General features: G+C 54.3%; 4 protein-coding genes across 4 annotated transcripts; 3 read left to right on the top strand and 1 right to left on the bottom strand.

The window, feature by feature from the left end:
• Positions 1–1,510: 1,510 nt before the first annotated feature.
• BBK36DRAFT_1168661 (sulfate permease) lies at positions 1,511–4,101 on the top strand (the record flags this gene model as incomplete). The annotated part of the gene is made up of 2 exons (XM_024895209.1): positions 1,511–2,501; positions 2,582–4,101. The coding sequence occupies 2 exons, from the start codon at positions 1,511–1,513 to the stop codon at positions 4,099–4,101; spliced, it is 2,511 nt and encodes an 836-aa protein (XP_024750487.1).
• Positions 4,102–4,885: 784 nt separating this feature from the next.
• BBK36DRAFT_1199804 (WLM-domain-containing protein) lies at positions 4,886–6,446 on the top strand (the record flags this gene model as incomplete). The annotated part of the gene is made up of 4 exons (XM_024897101.1): positions 4,886–5,022; positions 5,089–6,014; positions 6,048–6,066; positions 6,112–6,446. Exons 1-4 carry the CDS (start codon positions 4,890–4,892, stop codon positions 6,444–6,446), a joined length of 1,413 nt encoding a protein of 470 aa, XP_024750486.1. The 5' UTR covers positions 4,886–4,889.
• A 5,209-nt stretch (positions 6,447–11,655) lies between these two features.
• BBK36DRAFT_1199801 (hypothetical protein) lies at positions 11,656–12,310 on the bottom strand (the record flags this gene model as incomplete). The annotated part of the gene is made up of 2 exons (XM_024897100.1): positions 11,942–12,310; positions 11,656–11,830 (listed from the first exon to the last, which is right to left on the bottom strand). The coding sequence occupies exons 1-2, from the start codon at positions 12,295–12,297 to the stop codon at positions 11,656–11,658; spliced, it is 531 nt and encodes a 176-aa protein (XP_024750485.1). The 5' UTR covers positions 12,298–12,310.
• Positions 12,311–13,074: 764 nt separating this feature from the next.
• On the top strand, positions 13,075–13,935 carry BBK36DRAFT_1094322 (hypothetical protein; the record flags this gene model as incomplete). The annotated part of the gene is made up of 1 exon (XM_024889060.1): positions 13,075–13,935. A coding segment is annotated over one exon (861 nt), but the record flags the coding sequence as incomplete, so codon positions are not given.
• Between the last annotated feature and the right edge of the window lie 249 nt (positions 13,936–14,184).

Raw genomic sequence — 14,184 nt, 5'->3', positions numbered from 1 at the left:
TGGAATTACAGGCGGCTCCGGAACATCGCCCGCGCCAAGTCCCCATCTTTTCTCTTGGGTTATCGAATCTCTCTCCGACTTTGATACAACATCGTCTCGAGCTCAGCTCCGTTCTTGCAGCCCATTCACATGCAGTCTACAGTTCACGCAGCAGCTTTGGCGCCACTTTCAGCTTCGGATAGGGGCAGCAGAAGCTGACCTCGTTCTCCTGCCGACGATCCAGGCGTCCCCTCATCGCGACACATGACACGGCTGAGACCTGCTTGGGTCATTCTCGAGTCTCCATTCGGGTGCTTCCGTTCGAAAACCTAAGCCCGAGGGGCTCGGATAGTATCAAGAAGCTGTGCAGCGCGGTATTGGCGAATCATAACATCAGTCTGGCAGTATCTGACGCCGCCGGTAGGCACACACAAGGAAGCTGGCTGATCACTCGTTTCGATATCGTGGATGCCCTGACTCGGCCTTTGCTATCATGACAACACTCTGCAGGAGGATCATATCAATATCCAGATGGGCCATTGCCCTATGACGAAATCGGCCTAGACGCGATTGCGACATTCGAGTGCTTTGTGGGGAGATTGTCCCTGAAGCCATGCTCGTCCCCGTGGTCTCTCCCACGACCCAATGATGTATCCGCTCCGTTCAGTGCCTGTGCGTCTCAGCAGCCGGATTTGGCGCTTACACCACTTACACCAGAACTGCGATGGAGAACGTGACGCTCGACAAGAAACGCCTTGCGATCATTCGGCATCTTTCCCTCTCTTTGTGGGCTTCTATTCCCTCATATCAGTCGGATGGATCTGATAAGCGGCAAGCCTCCCGACTGCCCGTAACGGGCCTTCGGCAACTGCCATCAACTACCTTTCTGACACCAAAGGCAAGAACAGGATAACGATAGGCCGGTTTCTATAAGAGCTATTTGTTAGGCTGCCGTCAAACTGTCTGTCTCTTGTTCTTTAACAATCACCTCAAATTATCATTATCGTTTCTCCCATTACAAGGGACAGGCATCTTTTATTTCTCTTTGTGTGCTGTACCATTCGTTTGCGCTCCTCAGTTCCTCCTGATCGTCAACGAGGCGGGCCGTCTTACCGCACGATCTACCGCACCCACCAGCTCTCGAGACCGAGCTCACGCAACACCAAACGCCATCTTCCTTGCAACGAGCGTCGAGTGCCTTGACATTTGGTTGATTCGAGTGCTCATACGACTTCTCGTGCAGTTTAGAAGCTTGATATCCTGACTGTCTCGACCGATGCTCCAGCACTGCAACTTGCACCAGTACCGCCGCCATATCACGCCGAACCGGGCCGTCGCTGTTGAGTCGGACTTTGGGGGGGTTGATCGAGATTACCAGCACATCATAAGCTGGAGCCGTCAAGCATGGGATACTGAAAGCTAGATATACCAATCTTGCTCTCTTTCCCCCCGTTTCCCTCTTCGTCTCTGAACTAATCGGGCCTCGCTCCTTACAGTGGCGGCACCCTCAGGAGTCACCTTGTGTTCGGCAATGAGTGGCACATCCAGGGGAACGTCGACCACCTCTGGGTATACACTGGCCAGAGTTTTGGGCATCAAATTTCAGGAGCATGACGAAGATGCTCACCAGCACGAAGACCCATTTGCTGGAGGCGAATCCATGTTCTCCAACCTCACTAGCCGCAATTCTCTCGATAGGCCCCCTACTGCTTCGGAATGGCTCCATGATCAGCTGCCTTCGCAGGCCGATGCCGTCGGCTATCTCAAGTCTCTATTCCCCTGCATATCGTGGCTCCCTCATTACAACCTCCAGTGGCTAGCCGGCGATGTTGTGGCTGGTATCACCGCCGGAGCCGTCCTAGTACCCCAAGGGATGGCTTATGCCTCGCTAGCAAACCTTCCGCCTCAATACGGCTTGTACTCATCCTTTGTAGGACCCCTCACATACTGGATATTTGGCACTTCCAAAGACATATCTCTCGGCCCCGTAGCCGTCTTGTCTACTGTCGTGGGAACTGTAGTGGCTGATTTGGGCGTGACCAATGGCGACATTCCGCCCAACGTGGTTGCTACCGGGTTTTCAATCATGGCTGGTAGCCTCGTTCTCGTTTTTGGAACCTTTCGGCTGGGCTGGTTAGTCGATCTGATATCCATCACCTCGTTGTCTGCTTTCATGACAGGATCCGCCATCACTATTGGCGCCAGCCAGCTACCGTCCCTGTTCGGCATCACGAGCTTTTCCAACAGGGACGCAGCATACAGAGTCATTGTCAACACGTTAAAGCATTTGAACGAAGCCAAACTTGATGCCACCCTTGGTCTCACAGCTCTCTTATTTCTCTATCTCATACGATACACTCTAACCAAAGCCGCTGAGAGGTGGCCAAACAATAAGCGCGTCATCTTCTTCCTCAACACTATGCGGACAGTATTCGTTATTCTGTTATATACCATGGTTAGCTGGGTAATCAACAAAGGTCGAGAGGAGCCGGTAATCCGTGTTCTAGGCGTTGTTCCAAAAGGTAGGTCCGCAGAGCACCCCAGAACATACAACCAGTCCAGTCAGGCCAGTTTCTAACATTGGCGGTGTCTTGTTTCTTAGGCTTTGAGAGCATCGGCGTTCCCCCACTGCCCTCGACGATTGTTTCGAGGCTCTGTTCTCACCTCCCGGCAGCTGTCATTGTCATGATTGTTGAGCATATCGCCATCTCCAAGTCTTTTGGCCGGGTGAACAACTACACCGTTGACCCCTCCCAGGAAATGGTTGCTATAGGCATGGCCAACCTGCTGGGCACATTGTTCGGCGCCTACTCCTCCACCGGATCTTTCAGCCGGACAGCCATCCAATCCAAAGCCGGCGTCAGGACTCCTGCCTCGGGGCTCGTCAGCGCATCAGTTGTGCTTCTGGCTACCTACCTCCTAACGGACGCCTTCTATTACATCCCCAACGCAGTTCTCGCAGCAGTCATTATTCATGCCGTTGGTGACTTGATCACACCGCCAAGCACTCTGTACCAGTTTTGGAGAGTCTCCCCCCTCGAAGTCTTCATCTTCTTCATAGGCGTATTCCTCAGCATCTTTTCGCAGATTGAAGACGGTCTGTACGCTACTGTGTGTATATCGGCCGTCGTCCTATTATATCGCATCTTGAAGGCGCGTGGACGATTCCTGGGCCAGGTCAAGGTCCACTCTGTCCTTGGGGATCATGTCATCGGTGACAATCACAGGCAACTAGTGGGACATTATGGCACGTTTGAAGAAAGGTCCGAAATCGCTGCCAGGAATATATACCTACCACTCGATCATGACGATGGCTCGAACTCGGAGGTAGAGTTGGGTCATCCGTACCCTGGCATCTTCATCTACCGTTTCTCAGAGGGCTTGAACTATCCAAGTGCCAATTTTGCCCTGGAGTACTTGACGAACTACGTGTACTCGAACACACGTCGAACAAGCCCAGAGACTTTTGAACGCAGGGGCGACAGGCCTTGGAGCAGTCCAGGTCAACAAAGACCCGGCAAGTTAAGGGAGGAGCCGAGTCACGAACAAAAGCCGACTTTAAAAGCCATCATTTTGGATTTCAGCTCAGTCAACAACGCGGACATCACTTCTGTTCAGCGCCTTATCGATGTGCGGAATGTGCTGGATGTCTATGCAGCCCCTGGCGTTGTGGACTGGCATTTCGCATGCATCAACAACCGATGGACCAGGAGAGCACTCGCCGCTGGCGGATTTGGCACCCCTACGATGCCCCGAGACGGCGTTCCGCACAGGTGGAAGTCCATCTTTAGCGTTGCAGAAATTGGCGGGAAAGACTCTGCTGCGGCGGTGGCCGAAGCGAACACTCTCAAGCAAGACCCTTCGGCTATGGCTCAAAGACCACTAGACGAAGAAACGGTAGAGGCCGTTGCCGTCGTCGAGAGCTGGGAGGATGATGATGAAGGACCGACGCCTGGCAGTCAGGCAAAAGGGCTGGGAAAGTCTCCTCAGCATGCACATGGGCGGAAGGGGGCTATTATCAGCGGTTTAGCCCATCCCCTATTCCATGTAGACTTGACAAGTGCCGTACAAAGCGCCATAGCTAACGTAGAAGCCAGGCTGGAGGCGAAGAGCAGCTTGTGACAAGGCAGTAAAGACAAGACGAGGTTGTCATTCAGCGAAGCACGGGGTACGGCGTACTAACAGGGCTTTAATTGCTATTGATGGGCATGTATGCTGTTGAAGCATTAGAAGACTTGGACCGTCGTCCTTGTTTCAGGGTAGCATCGCAACCGCTTACCGAGCTACCTAGGGATTGCAAGCTTTGGAGTTGATGGCGAATACATTTTACTTTGTATATTACATGTATGATGCAGACCACAATGCGCTCTTGTGAAGTCTCACAACTTGAATTAGATTATGTGTGTCACGCTCGCTGGTGTGGACTGAACGGGATAACATGCTCAGTTCTTCGAGTTGAAACTGGTTGAAACTGTTGGACATCCTGACATCAGCGACGCATCTCATCAAAGCAGATATACCGAACCATTGAAGCACGCGTCTCCGGATAATTCCCTGAGGACAGGGCACTTTTTGAACATTCTTCTCACTTCTTGAAAGATACCTTAGGTATTCGCTGATTGGCGAGGCTTATCACGGCCTGGAGTTGAAAGTTGCCACAGGTCACCTGATTTCGTGTGAGAATGGCGCGTGGATTTGAACACGGCTCGCCAAGGACTTTTTGCCATCTTTTACTTCACCTAGAACATGATTCAGATTTCCGTGTGAATCACTTGAACTTGTCCTTGTCCATCCCAGTTGCTTACTTTGTCGCGATATCTTGAGGTGACCCACGACCGGCGTGTATTTTCATTCTTTTCTTCTCGGTCTCACCACCTGCCTTACACCATAGACTTGCCTCTGGACTCACCATGCCCATCGGCATCCAGCGTCTCAACGCGAAAACATCTCAGCCAAATCCTCACATCGTCTTCATCAAACCACTCAAGGGGCGAGATGAGAAAATTGCTCAGGATTTCCTGGAGAGGATCGCAGCGCAATGCCGTACGTTTTGGCCATTTAGCAAGCCTTTGCACCCTGATCACTAACCGCATCACTAACCGTCAACAGTTCCCGTGATGCGCAAGCACCATATCCACGTCATGTCGCTAGAGGAGTTCCCCCCTAACAGAGAGTTTGTGGGCCGCAACTTCAATGCTGGGGAGGTGATCCAGCTGGTCCTCAAGGCGCCCGGCAGCGGACGGTGGCTTCCGTTCAACTACGTCCAGATGGTCATGATGCATGAGCTGGCTCACTGCGCGCAGATGAATCATTCGAGGGCCTTTTGGGCGGTGCGAAACCAGTATGCTGAGCAGATGCAAGCCTTGTGGGCAGAAGGCTACAAAGGCGATGGGTTATGGGGGAGAGGGGCGACGCTGGGGACCGGAGAGTGGGAGAAGAACAGTGTCCACGCTGATGAAGTGCTCCCCGAGCATCTTTGTGGCGGGACATATCGGTCACGGGGGAGAAAACGAAAGGTCAAGCCTGTCTTGACGTACCAGGAGCGAAAAGAAAGGAGGATTCTCAAGAAGTTTGGCAAAAACGGCGTCGTACTCGGGGCAGACGAGGAGGAGAAGGTGAAGCTAGAGAAGGGCAAGCGAGTGCAGGCGAAGCCCAGGGTGGCAGGCAGCTTGCGAGGCCGCGAACTCCGTGCAGCCGCAGCCCTGGCCCGGTTCGAGCAGAGCAAAGACGGCGGCAAGAAGGAAGAGGAGGAGGAGGAGTCTATCAAGGACTGGGACGAAGAATCCAGCGACTACGAAGATGGAAGCGTGGATTCCAAGCCGGCTGTCGATGTGGATGGCACCAGGATGCTGGACAGAAATGGCGACGGCATGGTCAAGGTGTGCGAGGACGAAGATGCGAACGACGCCGACGCGAGGAACGAACTGGATCAGCTTCACGGCCTATTCAAGAGGCAAGAGATCAAACGAGAACCCGGTGGCAAAGATGCCAACCTACGCTCATCCGCGACCAGTCCCACGGGTCGGGAACAAGCAGTGAAACGGGAGGGGGCGGGATCATCAATCAAGGCAGAGGTTGCAGATGACGGTATTTCGTCGCCAATTTCACTCTCATCTATCCCCCATATCAAAGTCGAAAACGACACACCCACCAACTTGGCAGGTCCCAAAGACGAAAAGAAGCCCTATTCGCACCGCAAGACAGTTTCAACGACCCCGACACCCTTAACAACCGCCCCTGCCACCGCCACTGCCACCGCAGCAGCAGAAACAAGCTCCTTGCCAACCTGCTCCATGTGCTCCTTCGAAAACCCCAAAGCAGCCGTGACCTGCGGCGCGTGCGCAAACGTCCTCCATCCAGCTACGCCAGGCTGGCGATGCGACAGTGCGTCCTGCAAAGGCACGGCATATGTGAATTCCCAGGACTGCGGAGTCTGCGGCTTGTGCGGGCAGAAACGCGGCTCATGAGGGTGAACACCCTGCTCACCCTGTGAGTCGTGCGTGCTGCCTTGACGAACACCTGTTGGTCGATGGGCTGCGAAGATCTCGGCCGTTGTGAGACATGTACCTATTTTGCTATTGTACATACCTCTCGAGCAAACGGATCCTTGCCGTCGGTCAGGGGCTGGTGGCGACTTGTTGTCCTCTCGACTTGATCAACCCATTGAAATGCAAGAAAGCACACGGCAGTCACCTCGCCACAGCAAATCGTCATTGTGCATCGGAATCATGCACACATGTAAGGGCTTCGACCCGACAGCACAGCTACGTCTCCGTCACAGACAAACACGCGAATTCGAATTGATTGGAGGTTGGAAAGAGGCTCGTCATACCCGGCACACGATCATCATTGTCATCATCGTCGTCCAGATGATCGCTGCCTTCAAGCACGATCGTTTCTTGCTTCAAACGATGAACCGTTTCACCTTGGAAACGATCTGCGGAGTTAACAGCCAATCTCCCCCATCAAGCAAATGTACTTTCAGCCGTAAGGATCGTGCTGAGCAAACCAACAACGTCACAGCATCAGAGGAACCCTCCAAGCTCACCCATCCCGTCTCGTCACACAGGACCACGTGCTTTGCGTTGGTTCAAAGCTCAGCATCGTGGTAACACGGCTGCTAACGCCAAAGGTTAAACGGGTCATGATCCATTGGATTCCACTTCCCCGCAGAATGGCTTCTTTGACAAGTCCGCTGGCTAACGCCCTGCTAGCAGTGCTAGTGCATCCTTTGGGTCAGAAGGGCCAGAGGTGGAAGATAATCTTTGCATGATGAGAGACGCCCGGGCGGCCCAGCGTTTTAGCCGGACCCTTGCCCAATGCTTTTCCCGCAGGGATGATAGCATTTGGATTGGAACGCCAGACTGTGCGAGGCGACGACTCGGAGGTCGAGGCCATTCCTTCGAGCTTTGCTCTTGATGCCGTCGGCAGCGGAGGATGGCGCCACCATCAGCTTATTTCCCTGTGATGAAGCCAACGACCGCGGCGCGTTGCAGGCGGCACGAGCTGTCATGTCGCTCAGTGGCTGTGGCGAGAGACGGGAGTTTGCAGCGAAAGTGAAACTGCAGTCATATGTTTTAAACATGGATAGCCTGTTTCGGGTATCAAGGGAACTACGAGTACACGATGAGAGTGAGAGACGAGAACTCATCGTGTCTGCCGGAGCTGTCCATGGCTCGATTTGCATTACTCGATGGTAATACAATGGCCTTGCGGGACGGGGTCCTAAGGTACGCAACACTCGTGCGTAGTCAGGAGAGATTTGCCGTCGCACAAAGTACTCGACTCTTTCGCACGAACGGGTCATGCCATGTTGCCTCTCTGTGCTACCTCACGTACATACAAATCGTCGGATATCACATGCGCTGAGAATGGGTTGGAACTCACTCCCGCGAGCGCAGTTGCGCTGCATGACGGGATTTAATCCTGGGCGTCGAGTGTTATTGTAACTCGTACATACATACACCGTAGCGATGCAGTCTCCAATATCCTGTGGCACAGTTTGAGGGCAAACCAACAGGTTGCCGTTTGATGGCAAATCAACAGGTTGCCGAATGTCGAGATCGACGCAGGAATCGAGACGTGATGTGCGCAGCGTGAGTGGGAATGAGATGCAAGCAAGATGACGATTGCTGCCTCATCCGGCAGGTTCGAAACTTGAGTGTTCGTCTACAGGAAACTGGAAGATTTGTACTTGTAGTACATGTTGCCCGTTGCTGACCGAGGTTTGGTGAGATGAAGGAGCACGTCTGGCCGTGCTTCACCTTGCAGAAAGAAGCGCCCGAGGGACCCCATCTGGTGATACCGGAGCGGCAATGCCCTGGGCAGTTCCAGATTCTTCTCTATCAATGGGCTCTGTTCATGTACCGGAACTGTAGCAAACACAACGCAAGCCGCAATGGCCCAAGTATTTCGGAGAACAGCTGATTTGCTGCGCTGCGTTGCATCCGGGCAGTTTTATCACGAGAATGGGTGCATTCACACTGTGACACGTTGTTGATGCTGCCCCGTCCACTGCCTGCCTCTCCTCTATGCTACCGCCGTACAGTGCCTATCAGCACTCACCACGCACTACTGCGACATCGGGTCTGGTGTTCATCATGATCAATCGAGCTATTCGAGCACCCGCGTAGTTGCACTGCCAAAGCGAAAGCAGCAGCACTCGAGCAATTTGCTCTTTCTTCAAGCAGAATAGACTACCGCATGGAAAGGAGAGAGAGAAGGGGTGTGCAGCGAACAAATGCGGTTAGTGCAAGGAGGGGGGAGTGCACATCAACACCTTGCCCATGTCGCCTGCGTCAAGGCGTTAGCGCGACAGTTACCCCGCAAAATGCTGGGTGGCACCTTCAGTGGGCTGTGTCTGGTGGTGGTGGCTCTCTCTCGTCCAGCTGCTGATTGGCAGCGGGCCGTGGCCGGCAGATTTTAGCTCAAGAGAGGGAGCAGCTTTTCGCCCTGGCTGGATGGAGGAGGCACCTGTTGATTGGCTTTCTGGCTTTCTGTTGCAGTTTTGGTTTGATGCAGTTGTTGCTAAGAAATGGTGGGGGAGAAAGAAGCGAGAGACAAGGGAAAGGGAAGGGGCAAGGGTGACGATGCGCATTACAGGTGTTTCCTCTCTTACTGGAATTGATTCGGTAATGGACCAGCGGGATGATAAGCGGGAGGAGGTCTGTCGAGGCTGGGACTGGGAAGGTGCGTTCAGGTAATCTGATGCCAAGCTTGCGAGATCTCTGATTATCCCAACCTGAGGATCTTAGCTTATCATTTCACCTGCAACTTGACATCTTCGTGCATAGTACAACTGCACAGTCCTCTGGCTCACGCAAGGTCTGGACATCAAAAGATGCAATCAGTCGGTGAAGGGCCGCTTCCCAAGGGTTGCATGACGATGGCTTCGCTGGGCGCTTGCGTCGGGCACACATGCTTCATGCTTCATGCTTCGACAAGTGCGAAAAGCGCAGAGTGTCTTCACACCTTCATTGTCGCTTGCGTCGGATACACCATGCGTCTTGAAAGCACAGCCAAGTCCCCAAGGTGTGGGAGTGAGAAGAGAGTGTGTGTCCGGGAAATACGATACCATTACTACTGAGTTTCTGGCGCTAAAGAGCGAGCGGCTCTCCCCTCCGTACCGACCGTTTTGTCTCGAGGCGTCGTTTCCCCAGCATTTCCATTTCCATAGGTACGCACGTGCGGCGTCTGCCGCCTGGCCAACTTTCGGACAAGCGCTGAAGACGACGGTCCAGACTTTCGGCGCGACTCCTGCGAGCTGCGTACTACTGCGAGGTATCTGCCCAAGAGCCAGATGGGGGCTGGGCGGGGAGTATTACTATCGCAAAGTACGGACATGCCCAGACAACCGCTTTGCCCATCGGTTTTGACGACCAACAGCAAGAACCGCAAGCCAGCTGCCAGTCCACACCCACTTGCGCTGCGCTAGAAAGCACTTGCGGTGCTTGCGCGGGCAACACTCCGCACACACGGTACTACCTTACCAACTTACCTACTGCTATTTTACCTTGACTGCCAGCTACCCCGAAACCGTCATTAGCAGAAGCAGTAGTTCCGAGTATCGCAACTGTACATACGGACTCGTGTGCTGCAACCCCTCGCTTCTAATGTATACAACTACGCGCGGCCGCAGCGGTTTCAGCGTCTCAAAGAAGCGGGGGTCAAAGAGCAGAGAGACACGATGAATCCAGCAAGGGATTGCAAGACAGAAACGTCAATGGTACGATGATGGCACCAGGAACGAACGCTGCGTGTGAAATGGATGGACAGACCAGCTCTCCGCACTTGGTGTGAAAAGAAGCTTGGGGATCGTCGCCAAGCTATTTCCACATCTTGCCACCCAGAGGGATAGGAGTGAGGTAAGAGCCCGATCCAGAACAACAAGACCAGGTCTGCCATGAGCTAACATGCCTGCTAGAAACAAGGCAGCCCCTCGCCAACAAAACCTATCCGTTCATAAGGGGATCAGATGCTTAGCAAAATACAGCACTGTAGGACAAAGGGCCAAGGAGCGCAAATCTGGTTGCGGCATCTCAAGGGTCCTAAAGGCCACGTCCCCAAGCTCAAGTCGAACGACCCACGCTGTCAGATCGAGGTCCCCGGCCCCCGCAAACCCCACCGATCGCGAGCAGGAGGATAGTAGTAGTAAAACAATTGATTTGGGTCAATGACCGTCTGGTTGCTGGATTGGCACGTCACCAACCAGGCTAATCGCCAGATGATGGTTGGACGAGACGAGCCTGGAGGCTTCTCGCCGGTTGGCTCATGGCCGGCCTCCCTTCCATGTCGACGGTGCCTTTCTTAGCGGGCAACCGGATAGCGCTTCCATTGACGACGGCAGCTAGGTTCAAAATCTCCTGGGCACGCCCACTGCATCTCTTGGCCACGTCTTGTGGTTGGTCCCAGCGTCAGTTGGCCAACCGGCCCAGACGGGCCACCTGGCGATACGCACCCGAGATTGAGATGGCCTTGGGGCCTTGCTCGTCTAGGGCGGTTCGGCGTTTCCCATACTATCTTCTGGTGACAACATGTGTGCTTCATGTCGAGCAGAGACAGCGAGTGGACAGTGTGCCCCAGAGGCATAGTTGCTGGTTTCTATCATCCCGGTCCTACGACTGCTTCGTGGATAATAGCACTTGTCTCATGGCTAATTCTCCCTTCCGGAGCGGCATCCGTCGCTGATGGGCGCCCCTTGCTTGTGCATATTGTCAGCAGTTCCAGACACGTTCTCTGCACCCTACTGCAGACATGTATCTACTCGGACGGAGATAGTATCAGCAGCAGCAGCAAAAGGGCGGAGCGCTCCGTGCTCCGTAATGCTGCAGCGACATGCACCAAGTCGTCACCCCGCCTCGCCTACACCTTGTATCAAAACGCGCGGTAGGTATTACGCCGTGTCCAATGCCGTATGCCTTGGCACACACTGGCACTACTGCACAAGAGCGCGTATGAAGGAGGCAGCAGGAGTTTTTACTACTAGTATCGAGAATCACGATGCAATTGCGCTTATACCTTACAAGTACTTTGTTCTCAGCCATCACCGAATGCTCGCGCATAAGCACCCACGCATCAGACTCTGTACGTTGCATAGGTGAACTGTGCACAGACAATTGGAGATTTCTCGGCCTCGATCATCTCTCTTTTCCATCCTCTTCACATCTCCGTTTCTACCTACCTCATGTCTTCAAGATCGTCCATCCAGGGAGGGAGGCGCTGCAACGGCGCTGCTTCCGGGGCGCTGCTGAGCTGATCTCCGTTCTCGGGCATCGCAGTCTCGCCCGGTATCGCAGACCTCGAGTCGGCCCACTGCCAAGGCATCCCCTCACCGAGGTACCTCTGACCACACCTGCATCCAGGTAGCTTCTGCTAGTGCTTTGCCGCCCGCTACTATTGGCTTGCTAAGCACAGGCAATAGGCAAAGAGACAATGGTAGATGCTAGCGCTGCGTACCCGTTACTGCAGCTTATCCAGCTCGGGCTCCCAGAGACCTGCGAGTACTTGGACCCACGCCTGAACCCTGCTTGGCGCCCCTCGTGCAGTGCCGTGAATCGTCCATTGCGACTTCCCCGTGTCTCTGCCATGGCATGGCGCCATTGATGGTACGAACCCAAGTACTTCACACGGTCGGCGGTCGGCGGTCACTCCACACACGCCCCGCATTACGCAAGGGCACGCCACCTCTCTGGGCTGCTCACACCACTCGCCGGCTGCACCTTCTGCACCTCGTTGCAGCCATTCGCTCCTGCTGGCCATTAATATCCAGATGCTGATCGCGCTACGTCTCGCTCCGTCTCTTTTTCCTTTCCTGCTCATCACTTCCAGCCCTTCCAGCCCTTCCAGCACTTGTCCTTACTCTCTTACCTTATCCTAGTCACTCGAACCTGTTCGCACTCCTCTCACATCACAAGATAACAAAAAGCCCGGCCTTCCCCCCCTTCCGACCTGACCGCGACGCTATTACCTTCACAGCTGCTTGCCGACGATACCGTTTCTCGCGCCGCTCTGCCTGCAAAGAAAAGGCAGTCAGTAGGGCAAGCCAAAGCAGAGCAGAGCAGAGCAGAATCAAAGCAGACGAGGCCAGAGAACGATTAGTCTCACCCTCTGCATTACTCATCGAGCCTCTTTCTTACTTCTCTACTTCTGCTCTTCCTCTTTCCCCACCTCCCTCTGTGTCTCTTCTCTACTTCTTCTTCTTCCTCTCCTCTTACAAACCCATTCGACTGCCCTGTTGTTCTCCAACAGTGGTTTTCCCCTCTTCTCGGTCTGTTGCACACGGAGCCCCCGACAAGGACTCTGTTCCACTCGAATCTCGCCCTTCAGTCGCCCGCCACGGACAATCAAGGCACGCCGCGCGCAAACGACTCGCAGCTTCACCACCCGAGGCTCCCTGTATCCGGCAAGCCGCCATCGCCAGGGCCTTTTGGTGTCTCGTCTGCTTCGTTTCCCGGTACTTTTACATTTCGTCGCGCCTCTTTCATACCGTCTCTGTTCATCTTCCTCTCCAAGCAGACTCTATTTCTGCTTTCCGCCCCTCCGCCCAGAACCATGTCTGATACGTCGCCAAACGGTTCCGGTCCCGGCCCCGGCCCCCACCGCCGAAGCTCAATCACTCAGGCTGCCCTGTCGAACCTCTTCCAGCGAGGCCCGTCGAGTGGACCAAATGGATCTTCCTTCAACGGCGGCAACGGCGGTGCAGACTCGCAGAGGCGCCGCCTATCAATCACCACCATTGGCCTCTCCGGCACTTCGCCCACAAACACCTCTTCGTTCATGCGGCGCGGCAGCATGTCCACCAACTCCAACTCGGACTCTCTTGAAGAGAATGCCATTGAAGACGAGGATCCCGCTTTTATTGGCCCTAGAACGGCCCCGACCACGCCTTTCGTCCGGCAAATGAGTTTTGGAGGCAACTCTGCCATGAGAACCTTGCGCACAGGAAGCAGCCCCGGAAATGGTAAATCCCCAAAGTCCCCTCCCCCGTCATCACTCGGACGCAACCAAGGAGGTCAAGGGGACCAGTGGCTCCCGTTACTCTCCCAATCCCAGCCGCACCAGCGTCAGGTATCCATATCTGCCGCCTGGCCCGCTGTTGGACGCCGGTCCAGCCTTCATGCGGCCCCTTTATCTTCTCAGGCAAGCAACGTTCAGCATCCGAGAGCCTCTTCTGACATTCCTCCTTCTCGAACAGACCAGTTTGGCTTCAATTGGTCCGAGCAGCTTAGAACTCGCGCCGAAAGCTCCGTTACCGGTGCCCGCCCTTCCTTTTCCTTCCAGGGTACCGGCTCCCACTCTCCCCCAAGAGCAATGCCCAGCCATGACCGTTCAAAGTCCATCTCCGACATGCCACAGCCTCCCGCACAGGCATCCTCTGTCAAGCCAAAGCAGCCTGAACGCCCAAAGCCCGACGCCTTCCAGGAGAGGATTCTCAAGGGCGACTTCTACATGGATTAAGCATACCAATCGCTGCATGCTCGTTTGTTAGTACCAGATCACGTCATGACGGCAACGGCTGCTTGACATGGCCAAAGTTCGATGTGTTCATTTCTCTTTATTACGAATTTCCTTTATTCTTGCCACTAGCCTCTTAAGGCTTCCACTCGAGAGATTTGGGTGGCCTCAGCTTCAAGGCTGAGCTGGCGACAGTCATGAGTGCATTGCGATCTATTTCTTCCTTGCGATGGCATCTTGCGTCATTCAGCT

This window comes from Trichoderma citrinoviride (assembly GCF_003025115.1).
Source record: "Trichoderma citrinoviride strain TUCIM 6016 unplaced genomic scaffold BBK36scaffold_6, whole genome shotgun sequence".
In the NCBI taxonomy this organism is placed as follows: domain Eukaryota; kingdom Fungi; phylum Ascomycota; class Sordariomycetes; order Hypocreales; family Hypocreaceae; genus Trichoderma; species Trichoderma citrinoviride.
The sequence above is the reverse complement of the archived record's forward strand: the minus strand, read 5'-3'. Positions and strand labels throughout refer to the sequence as shown.